Source organism: Peromyscus eremicus, chromosome 9 (genome assembly GCF_949786415.1).
Source record: "Peromyscus eremicus chromosome 9, PerEre_H2_v1, whole genome shotgun sequence".
NCBI lineage: Eukaryota > Metazoa > Chordata > Mammalia > Rodentia > Cricetidae > Peromyscus > Peromyscus eremicus.
Window position 1 is genome coordinate 88,137,214 of NC_081425.1, and position 18,941 is coordinate 88,156,154.

The 18,941-nt window shown below is 37.7% G+C and overlaps 1 protein-coding gene across 1 annotated transcript in view; it reads left to right on the forward strand.

The window, feature by feature from the left end:
• Appl1 (adaptor protein, phosphotyrosine interacting with PH domain and leucine zipper 1) overlaps positions 1-18,941 on the forward strand; it is a 43,515-nt gene that overhangs the window by 20,759 nt on the left and 3,815 nt on the right. The window contains exons 11-21 of the mRNA XM_059273980.1: positions 346-534; positions 3,005-3,047; positions 4,304-4,360; positions 5,905-5,996; positions 6,888-7,070; positions 9,665-9,717; positions 15,080-15,254; positions 15,351-15,387; positions 15,972-16,118; positions 17,179-17,229; positions 17,639-17,728. Coding sequence (XP_059129963.1) covers positions 346-534; positions 3,005-3,047; positions 4,304-4,360; positions 5,905-5,996; positions 6,888-7,070; positions 9,665-9,717; positions 15,080-15,254; positions 15,351-15,387; positions 15,972-16,118; positions 17,179-17,229; positions 17,639-17,728 — 1,117 coding nt within the window. The remainder of the gene's footprint in view (positions 1-345; positions 535-3,004; positions 3,048-4,303; positions 4,361-5,904; positions 5,997-6,887; positions 7,071-9,664; positions 9,718-15,079; positions 15,255-15,350; positions 15,388-15,971; positions 16,119-17,178; positions 17,230-17,638; positions 17,729-18,941) is intronic.

The following is an 18,941-nucleotide window of genomic DNA, read 5'->3' on the forward strand; positions in this document are numbered from 1 at the left end:
TTTTCTTTTTTTTTTTTGGTTTTTCGAGACAGGGTTTCTCTGTGTAGCTTTGCGCCTTTCCTGGAACTCACTTGGTAGCCCAGGCTGGCCTCGAACTCACAGAGATCCGCCTGGCTCTGCCTCCCAAGTGCTGGGATTAAAGGCGTGCGCCACCACCACCTGGCCGAAACTGTACACTTTCACACAAGTGAGTCAACATACACAAAATCATTTTAAAGTCTTATATATCTTGACATCTTTGTGCCTTTTTGCAAGTTGTTTTGTTTTCACATGCTTTTTCTTGTGTCTGCTGATGATAAGGGATTTTTAGGTGTCATTATTAAAATATCAATGTACTTTCTTTAGTAAGACAGGCTTGGTGTCATCTACCTGGGATAGACAGTTCTACTTCACGCAGGGTGGAAACTTAATGAGTCAAGCCCGTGGAGATGTGGCAGGAGGCCTGGCCATGGATATAGACAACTGCTCAGTGATGGCTGTGGATTGCGAAGACAGGAGATACTGTTTTCAGATCACTTCTTTTGATGGAAAAAAGTTAGTATTTTTCTGCTGCTAATAGGATATACATTTTAAAATAAAATGCAGAATATATAGACATTTAAAGTTAACTTTGTATTGTTGGGGTGTTCTGTGTTGTATGGGTTGGTCAAAGAGGTCATTCCAAGATGAAATTTTAAGGCCTATGTGGCAGTAGGAAGGTCCAGCCTCTGATGAACTGAACTGTACCCCCAACAGCCATTCAAAGGCATATTTATTGACTGCTACACAAAGTTGTTTTTTGGGTAAAGTATTTCCTCATACCAAGGTCCCTAATCTAATCTATATGTCTCTCTAAAGAAAAGTATCTCATGCCCTCATGACTTTAGTCCTTTACTGTGTCCTTTATTATACGTTTGCAATACACAATGACCCAAGAACCTCAGCTGTGCCAGAGGCATCTTGTGACCAAAGTCATGCGAAGGCTGCAACACCCCTTTAGAAAAACAGTTTACAAATCACGGAAAACAATCACTGTTTTCCACAAAGATTCTTCAAGGTCAAAGTACTTCTAGAAAACAACTGTTCACTCTAATGTCTACCTTGGATACAGTGAAAACTATTCATTTTAATGTTTACCCTACAGTGACTCTGCTAAATTCTTTCAAGTATATATTAAGGTAATTTGCTTTCTAATTTAATAGACATGAGTTCATTTTTTTCTGACTTAATTAAATGATTTTTTTAATACTTTGAAGTTGTCAAAGCAACAAATGGGGCATACCTGTGATTTCATGTTTGAGACTAGTCACTGAAGAATCCTGCATAGTATTGGGAAGGCATTGTAAGTTAGAATGCCAGCCAAGGGTTGTTATTTACTCTGTGTTCTTGGACAAGTTACTTATAAACCCTCTGACTTCTATTTTTCTATACATCAAATATAGGCAGAGGAGTTGTCAGTTATTGTGGGGAATAGAATTCTAACATTACATAATGTTCCATATGTGGTATATAGATTATAACAATAGTCTTATTTTGAAATGTTAATCAGTTACTTCTGGTTAGGTTATTTTGTCCATTATTGTTTATCATGCCCTTTAAAAAATTCTATTACCTTTGCCTTAAATGAGAATCTATAGAGTAGGACAATTCTTTTGAAAAGCATAAATACTATTTTTATATTTTATTTATGCATTTTCCTTCTCTTCTCTTCCCTTCCCCCTCCCCATCTCCTCTCTTCTCCTTCACTTTGAACCCACAACCTTGAGCATTCTAGGCAAGTCTTTACCACAGCTAGAGCCACAGCCCTTTTTATAAAATTCCATTTTGTGGCAGGTTCTCAGTAACTTGTCTAGACTGGCCTTCAACTTGTGGTCCTCTTACTTTAGCCTCTGAAGTAGTTTAGGAGTGTTTAGTAGTTTATAAGTATGCCACCATGCCTGGTAAGTACGTTTTCTTAAATAATTGAAGGATATTTTGTATACATAAATTGGATCTGCATCCATTAAAAACATTTTTTTTTTAATAGGACTGGAGAAATGGCTTAGCAGTTAAGAACACTTACTGCTTTTACAGAGCATCTAGGTCCAGTTCTGAACACCCACATCTGGCAGATCAAAACTGCCTGTAGCTCCAGTTCCAGGGAAACTGGCCTCCAAGGGCATCTGCACTCATGTGGTGCACATCAACTCACAAATACATAAATAAAACAAGTAAATCTTTAAAAAACCACCGGTAATGGCTGCATTATAATCTTTTAAAAAAAAACCCATACAACATAATTTAAACATTTTCCTAATGATAGATATTTAAGTTAGCAGAGATTGATTTTGACCTTTGAACTTTCTTATTATTTTGAAGAAAAATCTGGATTCTCTGAAAGTCATTTTTTTGTTCTCCATAATATTTATATACATTAAGGTACCTTTTTCCATAAAAGATAATTTTGCTTACTGTCTTAGCGACATGGTTATTTTCCTAGTCAGTCCTTCTACAGACAGACAATGTATGTCGATGCTGTATATTAGAGTTCTTGTTTTCTGTTAGCCAAGTTTGCACATCGCCAGCATGTTACTACCAGTATTTACACTTTTGTATTTTTAGTGTTTGCTGATGCTTGGCATGGTTTCCCATTGTTCCTGATATGATAGAAAATTATTAAAATTTAAATTTTCTCTTAAAATATTAATATGTGGACAAAAGCCATATATTTTATGTTAGTGATTCATATGTTGGAATTTTTATTTAACCTTATTAAGGGTGAAACTGTCAACAATGAAGTTAGTATTTTCTAGTTAGACCACCAATAGAAATGCCGGGAAGTTGAAGTGCATTTTCTTCTTTTGTGTTCTGTCTTCTGAGAGTGGACACTCCATTTGATTTTGTACATTGTGTTGCAGATAGCCTTTTGGCGTTCAGGCTGAAATCCTGATGCTCTGGTGGTCTTCTTTCCCTAAAGTATTGTCACTTGTGTTTTTTTTTTTTAATTTTAAAGTTGAGGCTAAAGCTTCCATTTTTTTCTCCCTAGATCTTCAATTTTGCAAGCAGAGAGTAAAAAAGACCATGAAGAGGTAAAAAATTTTTTATAAAGTTAATTTCTTTAGCAACATTTAAAACTATTTTTTCTGAGAACAAAGCATATTAATGTATTCATTATAGAAAATTTGGAAAAATCCTAGTTAATTAAAAATCATTTTTAAATTAATCTGTTCTCAAGCAGGAGTCTTAGTTTTATAGCTGGAGGAACCTTAGACACCGTTTCTGTGCTGTCGTAAAGTGTTATGTTCAGCAGTGACCTCATGAGCCTTCCGGCAGGCGTAGGGTCATGAATTGACAGTTTCATTTATTCTCCGTCTCACTAACCTCTGAGACACTGCTGCTGCAGTAAGAACATAGTGGAGCAGGTGTGGTGCCACAGGAGCAACCAAAGCGTAGGCGTTGGGAAAATGAAAGACAGAAAAACAAGGATTTGGGAGTCTGTTCTTCCTTACAAGCCTTTTAGTTCTGGCTCCAGTTTTACTCCTAGTATACCACATGTGTAAGGTAAGATGTTACCAAGACTGATACTTTAGAAACTGTTTTCAGAAATAGTCTTCATGAAAATGTACCCTAGCCTACTTTCAAGCATTTTTATTTAGTATTATAATTTTATTGCTAAAAGATAGTTAGAAATTCTGTAGAGACAACATGTATTTGTTTCTCCTGGGAAAGGGTAGTTGTGGTCTTTGAGGACACACGTCTCTGCTCTCTGCACGTTTACCACAGTATTAGTCTTGTGAGGCCTGTCAGACACAGGAACCCTTGAGAGATACAGAATAGTGTTCTCTATTTTGAAAGAAGGAAGATATATAATGTACATTCCCCCAAAAGAATGTGTATTTTAATTTTTCACATAGGTGTTATGGTAACTGAGTTCATACTAACATGTTTGGTGAGAATTAAGGGAAGAAGTAATATAAAAATATATAAATATATACTATTAAGTTACAATTTAATGTAATTACTATTTATTTCCTTGTATAAATACATTTATTTAAAAATAATTAATCTGAAGATCTCTTACATGCATATGTTTATAGCAGGGTGTCTTGTTTTTGTTTTGTTTGTTTGTGCTGCTGGGGACTGAATCCAAGGTCTCATATGTTTTGTTAAGTATATGTTCTACCACTGAGCTACATCCCCACCCTCAAGGTATTTTCTTATGAAGAGGATTATGTGCTACTTCTAATGAAAATTCTGTTTCATTTAATATTGAATTGTCTTCCTTAGTAGAGAGGCTTTATTGAAAAAAAAATTAGTAATCATATTTAATTATTTTCTTTTTCAGTGGATTTGTACAATAAACAACATATCTAAACAAATATACTTGAGTGAAAATCCAGAGGTACTATTTTTATTTTGTTATTCAGATCTATCTTAGTGAAGTTATTTTGTGGTTATATGGCTTTTATTGACTCCTTTCTCAAATTATGTAATCTCAAGTCCAGAATCCATACAGTATACCATGTATTGTCTGTCACAGAACAGTGTGTTATTTTAAAATGTACTGAAATCAGTTACTCAACTGGTATTGACAGTTTAGCTTCATGAATGCCATGGAGTAGGTAAAAATTAGGTGAAACTCCATGGCTCCTCTAGGAGTTACTATGATAAGGGAAAACAGAAGCTGTGTGACATTTTATTTACAATATGTGATGAGAAGCACATGGTTTAAAAAATGCACATGGTGGTCACTTACAGGCTTACATTTTGAGAATGTTAGGATTGGTGAGGACTTTGTTTTAGAGAAAATTCTGTAGAGATGCTGCAGATAATACAATAAAAACTAAAGCTTAGACACAGAGGTGACATGTAGATGAACTAGCAGTGTAAATAAAAGTTTCTGGTGCAGAATAGAAAACTGAAGTCTGCATACAGATCACCCAGAAATCTTGTTCAATTACATGTTATGATTTTGGCACATCTATAATGATGTAGCCTGAATTCTCAGTTTGCAAATTATTCTTTGAGTAGCAAAGGATTCAAACCTGGTGAACCTCAGCTTGTAAACTTAGCCTAGGTACAGTTCAGATGTGCAGGTAGAATCCAAGGGTACCTGTAGTTGAAGGAATGGAGTGAGTCCATGCTATATGAGAGTTGGGAAAAGACTTGGTCCTAGACAGAAGCTGTCTAAACTGTCTCCATGAGCTGGCTATGCTGTAAACCCAGGTGCTGTAAACCCAGAGCTGGATAGGGATTGATGATTTCAGTTGAAAGTCTAAGTCTTAAGCTCTTCCCCTATCTCAACAGGCTTTCTTGGAGCTGCTTGCTTCTGCCCCTCCCCCAACCCAGATGAATGGCATGTTCCACCATGCCCAGCTTAAGCTACTATTGATGTAATGGTGGATTTGATAGGAGAGACTAGTTAGTAACTGACTGAGTAAAAGGTAAAGAAGAAAATGATAAAGATGACTTCCAGGTTTTAAATTCAAAGACTTTTCATTTAGAAAAAAGGAAGAATTCTGTTTTTGTGAAAATGAGATGCCATCCATATATAATTTCACAACTATATTCTAAGAGTTCGTTATATTTAATGAATATTTTCTATTCTTTCTAAATTTTGTTATATAAAATATTTCGAATTAGACTAGGCAATGAGGTAGGTGGTAGTACAAACCTTAATTCAAGATAACTGGTAGTTAGGAAAATATTGTATATGTTAGTAGAAAGAAATTAGAATTATTCTTGAATTATAGGAAGTTCATAATGTTTGAAATTAATGTACCTTACTAGTAAGGTCAGAGAATGGAAATACCTCAGTAGCTTTAATTTATATTGTAAACACAACTCAAGAGCTTAGTAACAATTTTGAGAACCATATCAAACTTTTAGTTTCTTACATTATTAACACTAATCCTTTTTTTAAAAAACAAAAATGAAACAAAATAGGAAACTGCTGCACGAGTAAATCAGTCTGCTCTGGAAGCTGTCACTCCTTCCCCATCTTTCCAGCAGAGACATGAGAGCCTGCGTCCAGCAGGGTGAGTTAGTATATGGGATTATTTAGTGGACAGTATAAGCTATTTAAAGTGTTAGTGAGCAATCTGAATTTAACAGTACAATTAGATAAGTACTAAGTCATCTCTAATAGAAGTATATTTTCAAAATAATAAATATACTAATGAGGGATGTGCCTGTGCAGGCCAGAGGTTGATATGGTGGAAATTGTTATTTTTAAGACAGGATCTCTCATAAACCTGGAGTCATTGATTTGATAGGCTGACTGGCCAGTGAGTTCCTTGAATCTTCCTTTCTCTGCACGTCAGTGCTGTTTTTGCAGATGCCTGCTGCCATGGGGAGCTTTTTAAAATACAAATATTGAAGATTAAAACCCGAGTTCTCCTGCTTAGGCAGCAAATACTTTACTATCTCCCAAGTCCAGTTTATGATTTTAATTGGAAAGAAAGGAATCTTTTGTTGTTGTTTTTTGGTTTTTCGAGAAAGGGTTTCTCTGTGTAGCTTTGGAGCCTGTCCTGGATCTCACTCTGTAGACAAGGCTGGCCTCGAACTCACAGAGATCCACCTGCCTCTGCCTCCCAAGTGCTGGGATTAAAGGTGTACACCACCACTGCTCAGCTAAGAAAGGAATCTTTTACTAAATAACTAGTGAGCTGATTTGGGATTAAGCTTTTACTTTTTCAGTCAGGGTCTTGCTTTGTAGACCAGGCCGACCCAGAGTTTGTGACTCTGTGTCTTCACTTCCTGAGGGCTAGGATTACAGGTCAATGCCTGCCTTGGGAATGCTTTTTATTGGTGTTTGCTTTATACTGTCATTGATTTAAAATATTGTTTCTTTTCTTGTAGTCTTCTAAGCATTGAACTTCTGAAAGAAAAACTAAATTCAGTGCCTTTTTGTTTTCCTTTGTCTTTAGACAATCTCGGCCACCAACAGCTCGAACCAGCAGTTCAGGGTCCTTGGGATCAGAGTCTACAAATTTGGCTTCCCTTTCTCTCGATTCTCTTGTTGCCCCAGATACTCCAATACAGTTTGATATAATTTCTCCTGTGTGTGAAGATCAGCCTGGCCAGGGAAAAGCCTTTGGCCAAGGAGGCAGGTGAGTGATGATATCATGAAGACAATGTGCTGTGTGTGGTCTATAAGATTTGTGATTCTACTTATGATGCATTTCTGCATCAGCTACGTTGTCTTTCATGTAATCGCCTAACAACATTTTCGTAGTTAGGATAGAACCATACAGATTCTTTTTTTTTTTTTTTAAGTCTTCTGCATCAATTAAAAGTTTTTGGATAATCAAATGTCAAAAAATTTAATTCTGAATTGCTTATCAAGTCTATTACTTGGTTATTTATCCTGTCAATTGCGGGGGAAATGATAGTTTTATCTTTAGGTTGTGATGATATTTTAAAAATTCTGTGTCAGAATAAGGGGCTGGGGATGTAGCTTAGTTGGTAGAGTGCTTGCTCAGCATGCATGGAGACTTGGATTCAATCCCAGTACCACATCAAACTTGAGCATGTTTACCTCATGCCTACAGTTGGTGTACTTGGGAGTTGGGAGTAGGAGAATCAGATGTTCAAGTTGTCTTGGCTATATAGCAAATTCAAGTCCAGTTTGGACTGTATGAGATCCTGTCTTGATGATGGTGTTCATGATGCTGAAGAAGAATACTCTTGTCAAATTACTTCATCTTGATGATAATGATGATGATGATGATAAAGAGGAAGAATGCTCTTGTCAAAGTACTTAATTTTTTTTTTTCTTTAGGGGGACTGGCTAGAGAAAGGGGTCAGAAGTTGAGAGCACTTACTGCTCCTGCAGAGTGTCAGGTTCAGGTCATAGCACCCACATGGCAGGTCACAACTACCTATAATTCTGGTTCTAGGGGATCTGAAACCATCTTCTGGCCTCCTGGATTCCTGAATGCATGTGGTGCACAATAATTTATATAGACAAACACACATACACATAAAGAAATGAAACTATGGCAAATTGTTTATTAAGGAGGTTAGACACTTATTACATTAAATTTGGATATGACATTTATATAATCATGTGAATTTGTATAAATATACTAAGTATGTATAGCATTTGATATGATATGCCAGGTTGATATGAAAGAGGTCAGTATTGGGCAGGAGAGATGGCTCAATGGTTAGCAGTACTTGCTGCTCTTGCAGAGGACCCAGGTTTGGTTCCCAGCACCTACATGGTAGCTGGCAACCATCCTTAACTCCAGCTCCAGGGAATCTGAAGCCCTTTTCTGGCCTCTGCAGGCACTGGACACATAGTGCATATACATACATGTGGGCACTCATCTATAACCTAAAATAAGAATAAATAAATGTTTTTTAAAAAAGAGGTCAGTATCTTTTTGTGTGTATGTATGTGTGTATATGCATGTTTATGTGTTTGTAGATGCACACATACGTTTAAGTGCATGTTTGGGGAGGCCAGAGGACAACTCAGGTGTTGTTCCTTTAGTGTGATTCCTCAGCCATCCACCTTTTTGACAAAGAATCTCCCACTGGCCTAGATCTTGCCAGGTTGGCTGGCTATCCAGTGAGCCCTAAGGATCTGTCCATTTCTGCCTCCCCAGAGCTGGGAAAGCAAGTGTGCACAACCTTGCTTGGCCTTTTTTTTTTTTTTTTTTTTTTAATGGGAGGGTGTTTGAGACAGGGTTTCTCTGTATCCCTGGCTGTCCTGCAGTCTGTAGACAAGGCTGGCCTTGAACTCAGAGATCCACCCGCCTCTGCCTCTCAAGTGCTGATATTTAAAAGTGTGCATGCACTACTACACCTGGCTGCTTGGCGTTTTTTTACATAGGTTTTGGGGGTTAAACTTAGGTCTGACTGAGCCATGTCCTTAGCCTCTGTCATGTTTTCTTAATGCTAGTATTATTTCAGACCACTGCTTCTAGACTTTCTTTGAATGGAACTTTTTCCTTCTATCATTGTGATTGTGCCGTAAGCTAAGAACAGGAAGAAGGAGGAGTAGTTTTTAATCTTTGGCTTATTTTTTTCCTTGCATTGTTACTTATATCTTGAGAAATACAGAGGTCAGTTTTATTTCACTTTGTTTGTGGTGCTGGGAATGAAACCCAGGTTTTGTGTGCATACTAGGCAAGCCCTCTTAGTACGTACATATACATGTGATACTTATATAGAGACCCAGCTGTAGGGAATACAATTAACAGGAAAGAGAATAATGTTTTGAGCTAGACAGTGTTCAAATCTGTATAGTTACCTTGAAGTTTGTACTTATAGAACCCAGACTGGGATTTTTATAGTTTAGGAAATCCCTGGCATTTTCATAAGCCTTCAGTAGTGTCAAAACATTAGTCTTCCTCTGTGTTGACTTGTTTAAATTAGAAAACTTTTGGAAAATAGTTTATTATGAGGATTTTTTGTTGTGTGTGGCTAAATTTATGCCTGCTAAATAAAATACAGCAACAGAGGACTGCAATAGGTAAATCAGTCAATGCAGATACATTGGGTTGGCCTATTACTCAGTGTGAGAGTGAAGCTCATACAGTATTTTGGCCATCCTATTGTTTCTTAACAGAGTAGGACATTCTAGAGCTTTTTTTTGTAAACATGTAAAGTTTTATGGCTCAGTTTTTAACTCTGGTCTCTTCCATGTGGCTTGTGGTGACTGACCCATTTGTTCATATTTTTTCCTAAACTTCAGGCGTACAAATCCATTTGGAGAATCTGGAGGAGGCACAAAATCAGAAACTGAAGGTAGAACACATTTTGATATTCTTACATTCTAGAGTGACTCAGTAGTAGACTTTGAAATGTGCCATTTGCATTTGTTCTGCTTCTGTGCTCAGTTTTGATGTTGTTTTTACTTCAGAATTTTCTCAACTTTACTCATAGTACTCCTAAGGCAACAAGAACCTAATCTGACTTCAGAAGTTACTCATACACAATTGTAGAATGTCGTAGACTTTTGACCATATAGTCAAATTCTTAGTACATAAGCTATCTCTTGAACTTTTTGAAAAAAAAAAAAAAGTTTTCATTTTCATCCTCCTACCCTCAAGAGGCAGTTGTGAATGGAGTATGTCCATGATCCCTTTCTCTGTATCATTGTTGGTGGTGTGTAGTAAAGCTATTGATTTGTGCAAGTTGATTCTGTATTTGCTACACAGCTGAATTTATCATTTCTAGAGGTTTCCTGATAGATTTTTTTTGGGGGGAGGGGGATCTTTTAATGTCTAATATTATGTCATCTGCAAGTAGGGATAGTTTGACTTCTTTCCCTGTTTGTATCTCTTTAATTTCCTTCTCTGTCTTATTGCTTTAGCTTGTGCTTTGAGCACAATATTGAAAAGGAGTGGGGAAGTGGACACCTTGTTTTGTTTCAACTTCAGTGGGATTGCTTCAAGGTTTTCTCCATTTAGGATGATGTTAGCTGTGGGCTTTTATTATAGTGAGGTATGTTCCTTCTAGTCCTACTAGGACTTTTATCTTAAGGGCATGTTGGATTTTGTCAAAGGCTTTTTCTGCATCTATTGAGATGATCATGTGTTTTTTGTCTTTAAGTCTGCTTAGGTTTATTACGTTGAATTGACTTGCATATGTTGAACCATCCCTACATTTTAGGGATAAAGCCACTTTGTTATCGTGTATAGTCTTTTTTATTTGTTAGTATTTAGTAAGTATTTTATGGAGAAGTTTTGAATCTATGTTCATCAGAGATCCTGGGCTGTGGTTTTCTGTTACTGTTGTTTTTACCTGTTTGGATATTAGAGTGACATCGGCTTCAAGATGAGGCTTGGGAGTGCTCCTCCTGGTTCTGTTTTCTTTGAATAGTTTAAGGATTGGCTGTAGATCTTTGAAATTCTGGTAGAATTCTGCTGTGAATCCATCTGGCTCTGGACTTATTTATCTGGAAAGCTTTTATTACTATTCTAATCACTTCATTTGTTATTTATATGTTTAGGTTGTTGAGTTCTTGGTTTAATTTTGGTGGTTTGGCTGAATCTAAAAAAATTTTTTTCTTTTAGGTTTTCCAGCTTAATGGAGAACAGGTCTTTTAGAATATTCCCATACAGTATTCTGAAAAAAAATTTTTTTTTTTTGTTTTTTTTTTTTTCAAGACAGGGTTTCTCTGTGTAGTTTTGGTGCCTGTCCTGGAGCTTACTCTGTAGACCAGGCTGGCCTTGAACTCATGGAGATCCATCTGGCTCTGCCTCCCGAGTGCTGGGATTAAAGGCGTGTGCCACCACCACCCAGCTTGAATTTTTTTGTTTCATAATATTTTCCTGTTTATTTCTGATTCTGTTAATTTGAATGTCTGTCAGTCTTGTTTATCTTCTCAAAGAACTGTTGTTAGATTCATTGCTTCTTTGTAATTTTTTTTATATTTCATTGATTTATACTCTGATTTATATTATTTCTTGCTGTTAACTGGGTTCCTCTGGAACTTAAGTCTGTAGACTCAAACTCAGAGATCTTTGTAGCCCTGGAACTTACTCTGTAGCCTCAAACTTAGAGATCCATCTGACTCTGTTTCCCTAGTGCTGGGGACTAAAGGCATGCACCACCACTGCCTGGCTGTTTTTCCAAATTTTTGAGTTGTATCATTAAACTATTTATTTGTACTCTTTCTGATTTTTTAATGTAGGTACTTAGAGCTCTAAATTTCCCTCAAAGGACTGCTTTCAATATGGCCCAGAAGTTCTGTTTTGATTGTTTTCATTTTCATTTGGTTCCTGGAAATTTTTTTATTTCTTTCTTGGTTTCTTTGACTCATTCATTATCCATTAATAAATTATCTAGTCCCTGTGAGTTTGTGTACTTACTAGAAATTTGTTTGTTGTCAATTCTAGTTTTATTGCATTGTGGTCAGGTAAGATACATAGAGTTACCTCAGCCCTTCTGAATTTGGCTTATGGTATTAATTCTGATGTTTCTCTGTAGTTTTTGTTCAGATGATCTGTCTGTTGGAAAAAGTGGGGCTTGGAATTACTTACTATTTATGGGTTAATGTTAATCTGTGTTTTTAAATCCATTAGTACATTTTTTTTTTTTTTTAATGAAATTGGATTCACCAGTGTTTGGTGAAAAAATACATACGTAATCTTGTATCTTGTCACATTACTAAAGGTGTTTATCAGCTGTAGGAGTTCTCTGGTAGAATTTTTGAGGTCACTTATATATACTATCATATCATCTGCAAATAGTGACAATCTGACTTCTTCCTTTCCAATTTGTATCCCCTTGATCTCTTTTTGTTGTCTTATTGCTCTAGCTAGAACTTCAAGTATTATATTGAATAGACATGGAGAGAGTAGGCACCCTTGTCTTGTTCCTGATTTTAGTGGAATCACTTTGAGTTTCTCTCCATGTAGTTTGATGTTGCCTGTTGGCTTGCTGTATATTACCTTTATTATGTTTAAGTATGTTCCTTGTATTCCTGATCTCTCCAAGACCTTTATCATGAGGAAGTGTTGGATTTTGTCAAAGGCTTTTTTAGCATCTAATGAGATGATTGTGTGGTTTTTTTCTTTCATTTTATTTATATGGTGGATTACATTTACAGATGTAAAACCATCATTTACAGATGTTCAACCTGCATCTCTGGGATGAAGCCTACTTAATCATAGTGGATAATTTTTCTGATGTGTTCTTGGATTTGGTTTGCCAGTATTTTATTGAGTATTTTTGTGTCAATGTTCATGAGAGAAATGTGTCTTTGATTCTCTTTCTTAGTTGTGTCTTTGTGTGGTTTGGGTATCAGGGTAACTATAGTCTTGTAAAAAGAGTTTGGCAACGATCCTTTTCTTTCTATTGTGTGGAACAATTTGAGGAGTATTGGAATTAGCTCTTCTTTGTATTCTGGTAGAATTCTACGTTGAAACCATCTGGCCCTGGGCTTTTTTTGGTTGGGAGACTTTTGATGACTGCTTCTATTACCTTAGGGGGTTATAGGTCTATTTAAATTGTTTATCTGATCTTGATTTAATTTTGGTATGTGGTACCTATCCAGAAAATTGTCCATTTCTTTTAGATTTTCTAATTTTGTTGAGTACAAGTTTTTGAAGTATGACCTAATGATTCTCTAGATTTCCTCAGTGTCTGTTGTTATGTCCCCCTTTTCTGTTGGAGTCCAGCTCTGACCTGTTGAAGGATTCTTGCGGGGAGTAAAGAGGAATGAGGAAGTATTAGAAACGTAGACATAGACGACAAGAAAGCACAGGGTAGCTTCGGGAGGGCCCTGAGTCAATACCCAACCACCTCGGGATTTATTCTAATGGGCTTTTTATACACTACCAAGGGGAGAGGCAAAAGGCCTCCCCCTTTCAAGATCAAAGCACACTGTACAACCAAGTGTATACCCTTCAAAAGGCCTGGTAACCACGCCCTTGGCCAAATCATCTCCTTACACCTGCTGGGTAAAACAAGCTTAAACTTTCTGACCTTGAGAAAGGCCTTATACTAGGGAGCCTCTGTGGGCCCCCACACTTTCCATTTCTGATTTTGTTAATTTGGATAATTCTCTCTCTGCCTTTTGGTTAGTTTGGATAAGGGTTTGTCTATCTTGTTGATTTTCTGAGAAAAACTTTTTTTTTTTCTTTAAAGACAGTTCTCAAATAACTAGGCTGCCTTCAAACTCACTATGTAGCCAAGGAATGACCTTGAACTCTAATCCTCTTGCCTCTCCTTCCCAAGTGCCAACATACCAAGCCAGTAGTTGGGTTTGTTGTTGATTGTATTGTGTGTATATGGTATATGTAAATGTGTACATGTATGTGTGGTGTGTGTATATTGTGTGTGTGTTTTATGTATCTTTGGGTTGTTTTTTGTTTGGGGTGTGTGTGTGTGTGTGTGTGTGTGTGTGTGTGTGTGTGTGTACGTGTACGAGTGCACGTGCACATGCATGTGCTTGTGCCTGTGTAGGCCAAAGGTCCACATTGGGTATCTCTCTCTATCCCTTTTCACCTATTTTTTGAGACAAGGTCCCTCACTGAATCTGGAGCTTGCCAGCCAGCAATTCCCTCTCTGTGTCCCTCCCCTGTGACCCTAAGTCCTGAGGTACAGACACCTGCTGTCTGACCTGCTCTCGCAGCCAGCTTTTATGTGGGTGCTGGGCATCTGAACTCAAGTCCTCAGGCGTATGCAGCAGATATTTAACACATAACACACTGAGCCATCATCCCTAGCCCAGCAGCTGTTTTTCTTTTTTTTTCTGAGGGGGTGGTGTCGGCAGGGTTTCTCTGTGTCACAGAGCCCTGGTTGTCCTGGAACTCTCTGTGTAGACCAGGCTGGCCTGGAACTCACAGAAATTCGCCTGCCTCTGCTTCTCGAGTGCTGGGATTAAAGGCGTGCGCCACCATGCCCGGCTGCAGCTATTTTTCTTTAATTTTAAACGTACAGTAAAGTTATAGGAATAGTACAAAGAATTCCTTTTATTTAGAACCATGTCTTAGGGGTTCTTTTGCTGGGAAGAGACACCATGACCATGGCTACTCATATAAAGGAAAACATTTTATTGGGGCTGGTTTATAGTTCAGAGGTTTAGTCTGTTGTCGTTATGACAGTAAGCATGGCAGCATGCAGGCAGACATGGTGCTGGAGAAGGAGCCTAGAGTTCTAAATCTGTATTGGCAGTCAGCAGGAAGAGAGAGTGAGCCACTGGATCTGGCTTGAGCTTCTGAAACATCAAAGCTTATCCCCCAGTGATACATTTCCAACAAAGCCACAGTACTACAACAAGGCTACACCTCCAATAATGCCATTCCCTGTGAGCCTATGGGGGCCATTTTCATTCAAACCACCACAAACCATATCACTATAACATTATATTTTGCTGATTGAAATTGAGACCTTAATTTTCCTATAGCTTGAACAATATAGGTTATTATAATCCCTCCTTTAGGCTTTATTTTTCACTGGAAAAATATAAAACGATGCAGTATATTCTTTTAGAAAAGAACTATGGGGTTTAAAAACACATAAATATTTAAATAGAATAGCACATGCTTGTAGAACCAGCATCCAGGATGCTAAAGCAGGAGAATTGTGAGTTTAAGGACAACCTGTACTGTAAAACTAAAAGAATCCCTCAGCCATAATGTACCAAATTCTGTTACAGATTCTATTCTCCATCAGTTATTTATTGTCCGATTCCTTGGTTCTATGGAAGTAAAGTCAGATGACCATCCAGATGTCGTTTATGAAACAATGCGCCAGATCTTAGCTGCTCGGGCCATCCATAACATCTTTCGTATGACAGAATCACATTTATTAGTCACTTGCGACTGTTTGAAGTAAGTAGTAACCCTTTCCAAACAAACTTACAGGAAAACTGAATTTTTAATTCATCCTAATTAAAAAATTATTTTCCAAATTTTTAATTATTATAGGTTAATTGATCCGCAGACCCAAGTTACAAGGCTCACAGTGAGTTATATGTGATTAAAGTTTTAAGTATCTTTTGTTCATGTATTCATTTTATAGTTTGATAATAACCTAGTCCTATGTGTTCTAGTATGACAGTATCAATTTAGATTGGTCTTTAGGCTGTAGTTACATGTAGAACCAGCTCCAAAAAATTACTGAGCACTCTGCAACTTAAAGATTCAGCACATTTTGATGCAATTGGTAGTTTTTATCCCTAGAGAGTTTATATGCCAAAAAAGTTAGCAGTAGGAATCAAAACATAAACATAATTGAGTTTATTTTATAATTCTGTATTTCTTTGTAGGTAAAAGTGTATGTTTTCATTTAATTATTTACTAAGTAGATCATTTTTGTAGTTAAATTTGTATTGGTAAATATGTCATTGAATATAACTCAGTATTTAATAATCTCTTTGGTAATATCTACACCAAATATGGTATTATTTGTTCCTAGATTATTATTCTATTGAAAATTTGTCTTTAAAATTCTATTTACAATATTTTTAGAATTTAGAATGAGAGTTTATCATCTAAATGCTGCTGTAATGTAAGATCTCATGTTTATTTATGATGTTTCTGTGGCAGTTTCCATTACCGTGTGTAGTTTTGTATGCTACACACCAGGAAAATAAACGACTTTTTGGATTTGTTCTCCGGACATCAGGCGGAAGAAGTGAAAGTAGTTTGTCGTCAGTCTGCTATATATTTGAGTCAAACAATGAGGGAGAAAAGGTACCTGGCTTTCAGAATGTTTATTTTTATAAATCACCTATCAGAGTCACAGTTTAACCTAAAATTTCTGGAGAAAGCTCTAGGTTGTGCCTAGTCCAGCTGAGCTGCTTGATGAAAGCATGCTGCTCTGGAGAGAGAGAGGAGTGCTGATGAGCGGAGCCTGTCAGGTTCTATACTATTGAGAGCTGGTTCAGTCTTCTTGCCTCATTAACTTATCCTAGGAATAGAATATATTCCCATAGTCATTTTACATCAGTATGAATCCCTCATTCTTTGCATGACTTACTATTTCAGTAGTGATGTTTTCAAATTTTAAGCTTTTTCTATTTTTGAGAACTTCATATATGAGTACTATGTTTATATCATTTCCTCTCCTCCCTTTCCCCTTTCCAACTCCTGCTTTGTTTGTCCCCCCCTTGAAAATTCATGAATTATTATTGGTGTGTGTATGTGTATATAAACCTTACTGAGTCCATTTAGTATTGCTTTTATATGCATGTGTTGGGGCTGACCACTTAGAATTGGATAGCCTCTTGGGTCTCATCCCTGGACAAAACAGGGTCTTCCTCTCTCAGCAGCCATTGGTTGCCTGTAGCTCTTCATCTAGGGGTTGGGCCTTGTAAAATTTCCTCCATTTACATTGGCATGTCAGTTGTTGTCAATTTTCAGGTCTTGTTTAGGGAACCATATTGTCGCAATTTCATGGATCCATCTTCCCTGTCATGTCTAGAAGACACTATCTCGAAGCAGATGTTCTGGTCTGCTGGCTCTTACAGTCTTTTCAACTCTCTTACATGCGTTTCCTGAGCCTTGGGTGTTGGGGTTGTGCTGCAGATGTATCCATTGGGCCTGAGCACCCTACGGCCACTTGTGTTCTACATTTTGACCAGTTGTAGATCTCTGTGCTAGTCTCTATCAGTAATGAGTTTGATACCATGAGAAGTAGGATGGGCACATGAATGTTATCTCATTATAAAACTAGTTATGTCATCCATTTGGGTACTTGAAATTTTTAGTGTAATAGAAAAGTGTCTGAGGTCTTCCTTTTTTATCCTTTTAGATTTGTGATTCTGTTGGATTGGCAAAACAGATAGCACTGCATGCTGAACTGGTAAGAGTCAGAGCCACTTAATTTCCAAGGATGTCTAAGCTAAAGCAGTGTAATGAAAGCTCTTTCATACTAGCAAGTAAATACAGTTGTTTTGCAAAACAAGATTAACAGTGGATGCTATTGTTCAGGTATCATTTAGAATCTGGAGCCAGGTGGTGATGGTGTACATCTTTAACCCCAGCACTTGGGAGGCAGAGGCAGGTGGCTCTCTAAGTTTGAGGCCAGCCTGGTCTACAGAGTGAGATCCAGGACAGCCAGGGCTACACAGAGAAACCCTGTCTGGAAAAACTATTGATGTGCCATATATAAAAGTACTAAAAAGTTACAAAGCTCGTATTAATTGAAATGTGCAAAGTTTAAAGTTATTTCCTATTTAACATGTTTGTTTTATTTACCCACCCCCTTTTAGGATCGTAGGGCATCAGAAAAACAAAAAGAAATAGAGAGAGTAAAAGAGAAACAACAGAAAGAACTCAGCAAACAAAAACAGATTGAGAAGGTATCTATTCCTTTACGTGTATTGGTGATGTCTAATTCAGCCCTGTGACTTTTAGATTTTAGTTTCCAAGTGAAAGTCATTTCTGCTCGTTCAGCCACCTCATAACCAGATGATTCAGTGCATAGCAAAAAGGGTTGATATCTGAATTGTGTAGTAGCTGCCCTGAAATATAACTTTCTGTTAAAGAAACATGCCAGAATTATTGTATACCAATAATAGACTTAATTGTCTTGCTGAAAGCCACATTGACTGTGAAAGGGCAAATACTTATTTTAAGAATCATGTCATATTCATATATGTACATGCATACACACACGTACACACACGCACACGCACGCACGCGCACACGCACGCACGCGCACACACACACGCACGCACACAGTGTTCAGCACAGGTTGGTCCTGGCAGCCAGACTGGGGTGACAAGGCCTGAGGAAAGGACGGACACTGAAGACAGGAAGGTGCATAGACAAGCTGGGATGGGAGCTCGTTCTCATGGAGTGGCACCCACTGCCTCACAACAGCCCAGAACTCGGTTTCTTATGTCCAGGTCTTGTGGAGGGGGAGCAGTCTATAGAGCTCTACAGGGAGCAGTCTGAGGTTGGAATCATTCCTGAGGTAGCAGGAGGGAAGAGGAAGGTGCAGTTGCTAGTTTTTGTACACACTGTCAACGTAGACCAGAAGGCAGCTTTGCCAGTTCCCATGGGCGTGAGACACTGTAGTCCTTGACAAGGCTGTGCTCCTGTCGATAACATGTTCACTCAGAGCTTCCTCCGTTCCCCTACAGCACATCCATCCATCCATCCATCCATCCATCCATCCATCCATCCATCCATCCATCTATTTATCTATCTGTCTGTCTATCTATCTATCTATCTATCTATCTATCTATCTATCTATCTATCTATCTATCTATCTATCTATCTATTGTGGTACTAAGGACAAAACCTATAAAAGGATAATTAAAAGTACACAGTTTTCAGAGCCAAAACTTGATTAGGCGATCCATGAGATTGTAGGATCCTGTTAAGACTGGTGGCGTTGATGGTAGGAAAACGAGAGAGAAAGTCACTGGGAGGACACATGCGAAGAGACCAGTCAGAACTGAAGTGAGTCGGACACAGGTCCTGAGAAGAGAAGATGGCAGAGACAGCGCACAGCAGTACAGCCTGCCCGAGGGCAGCTGGCAGCTGGAGAGGAGCAGGGCAGGGTGG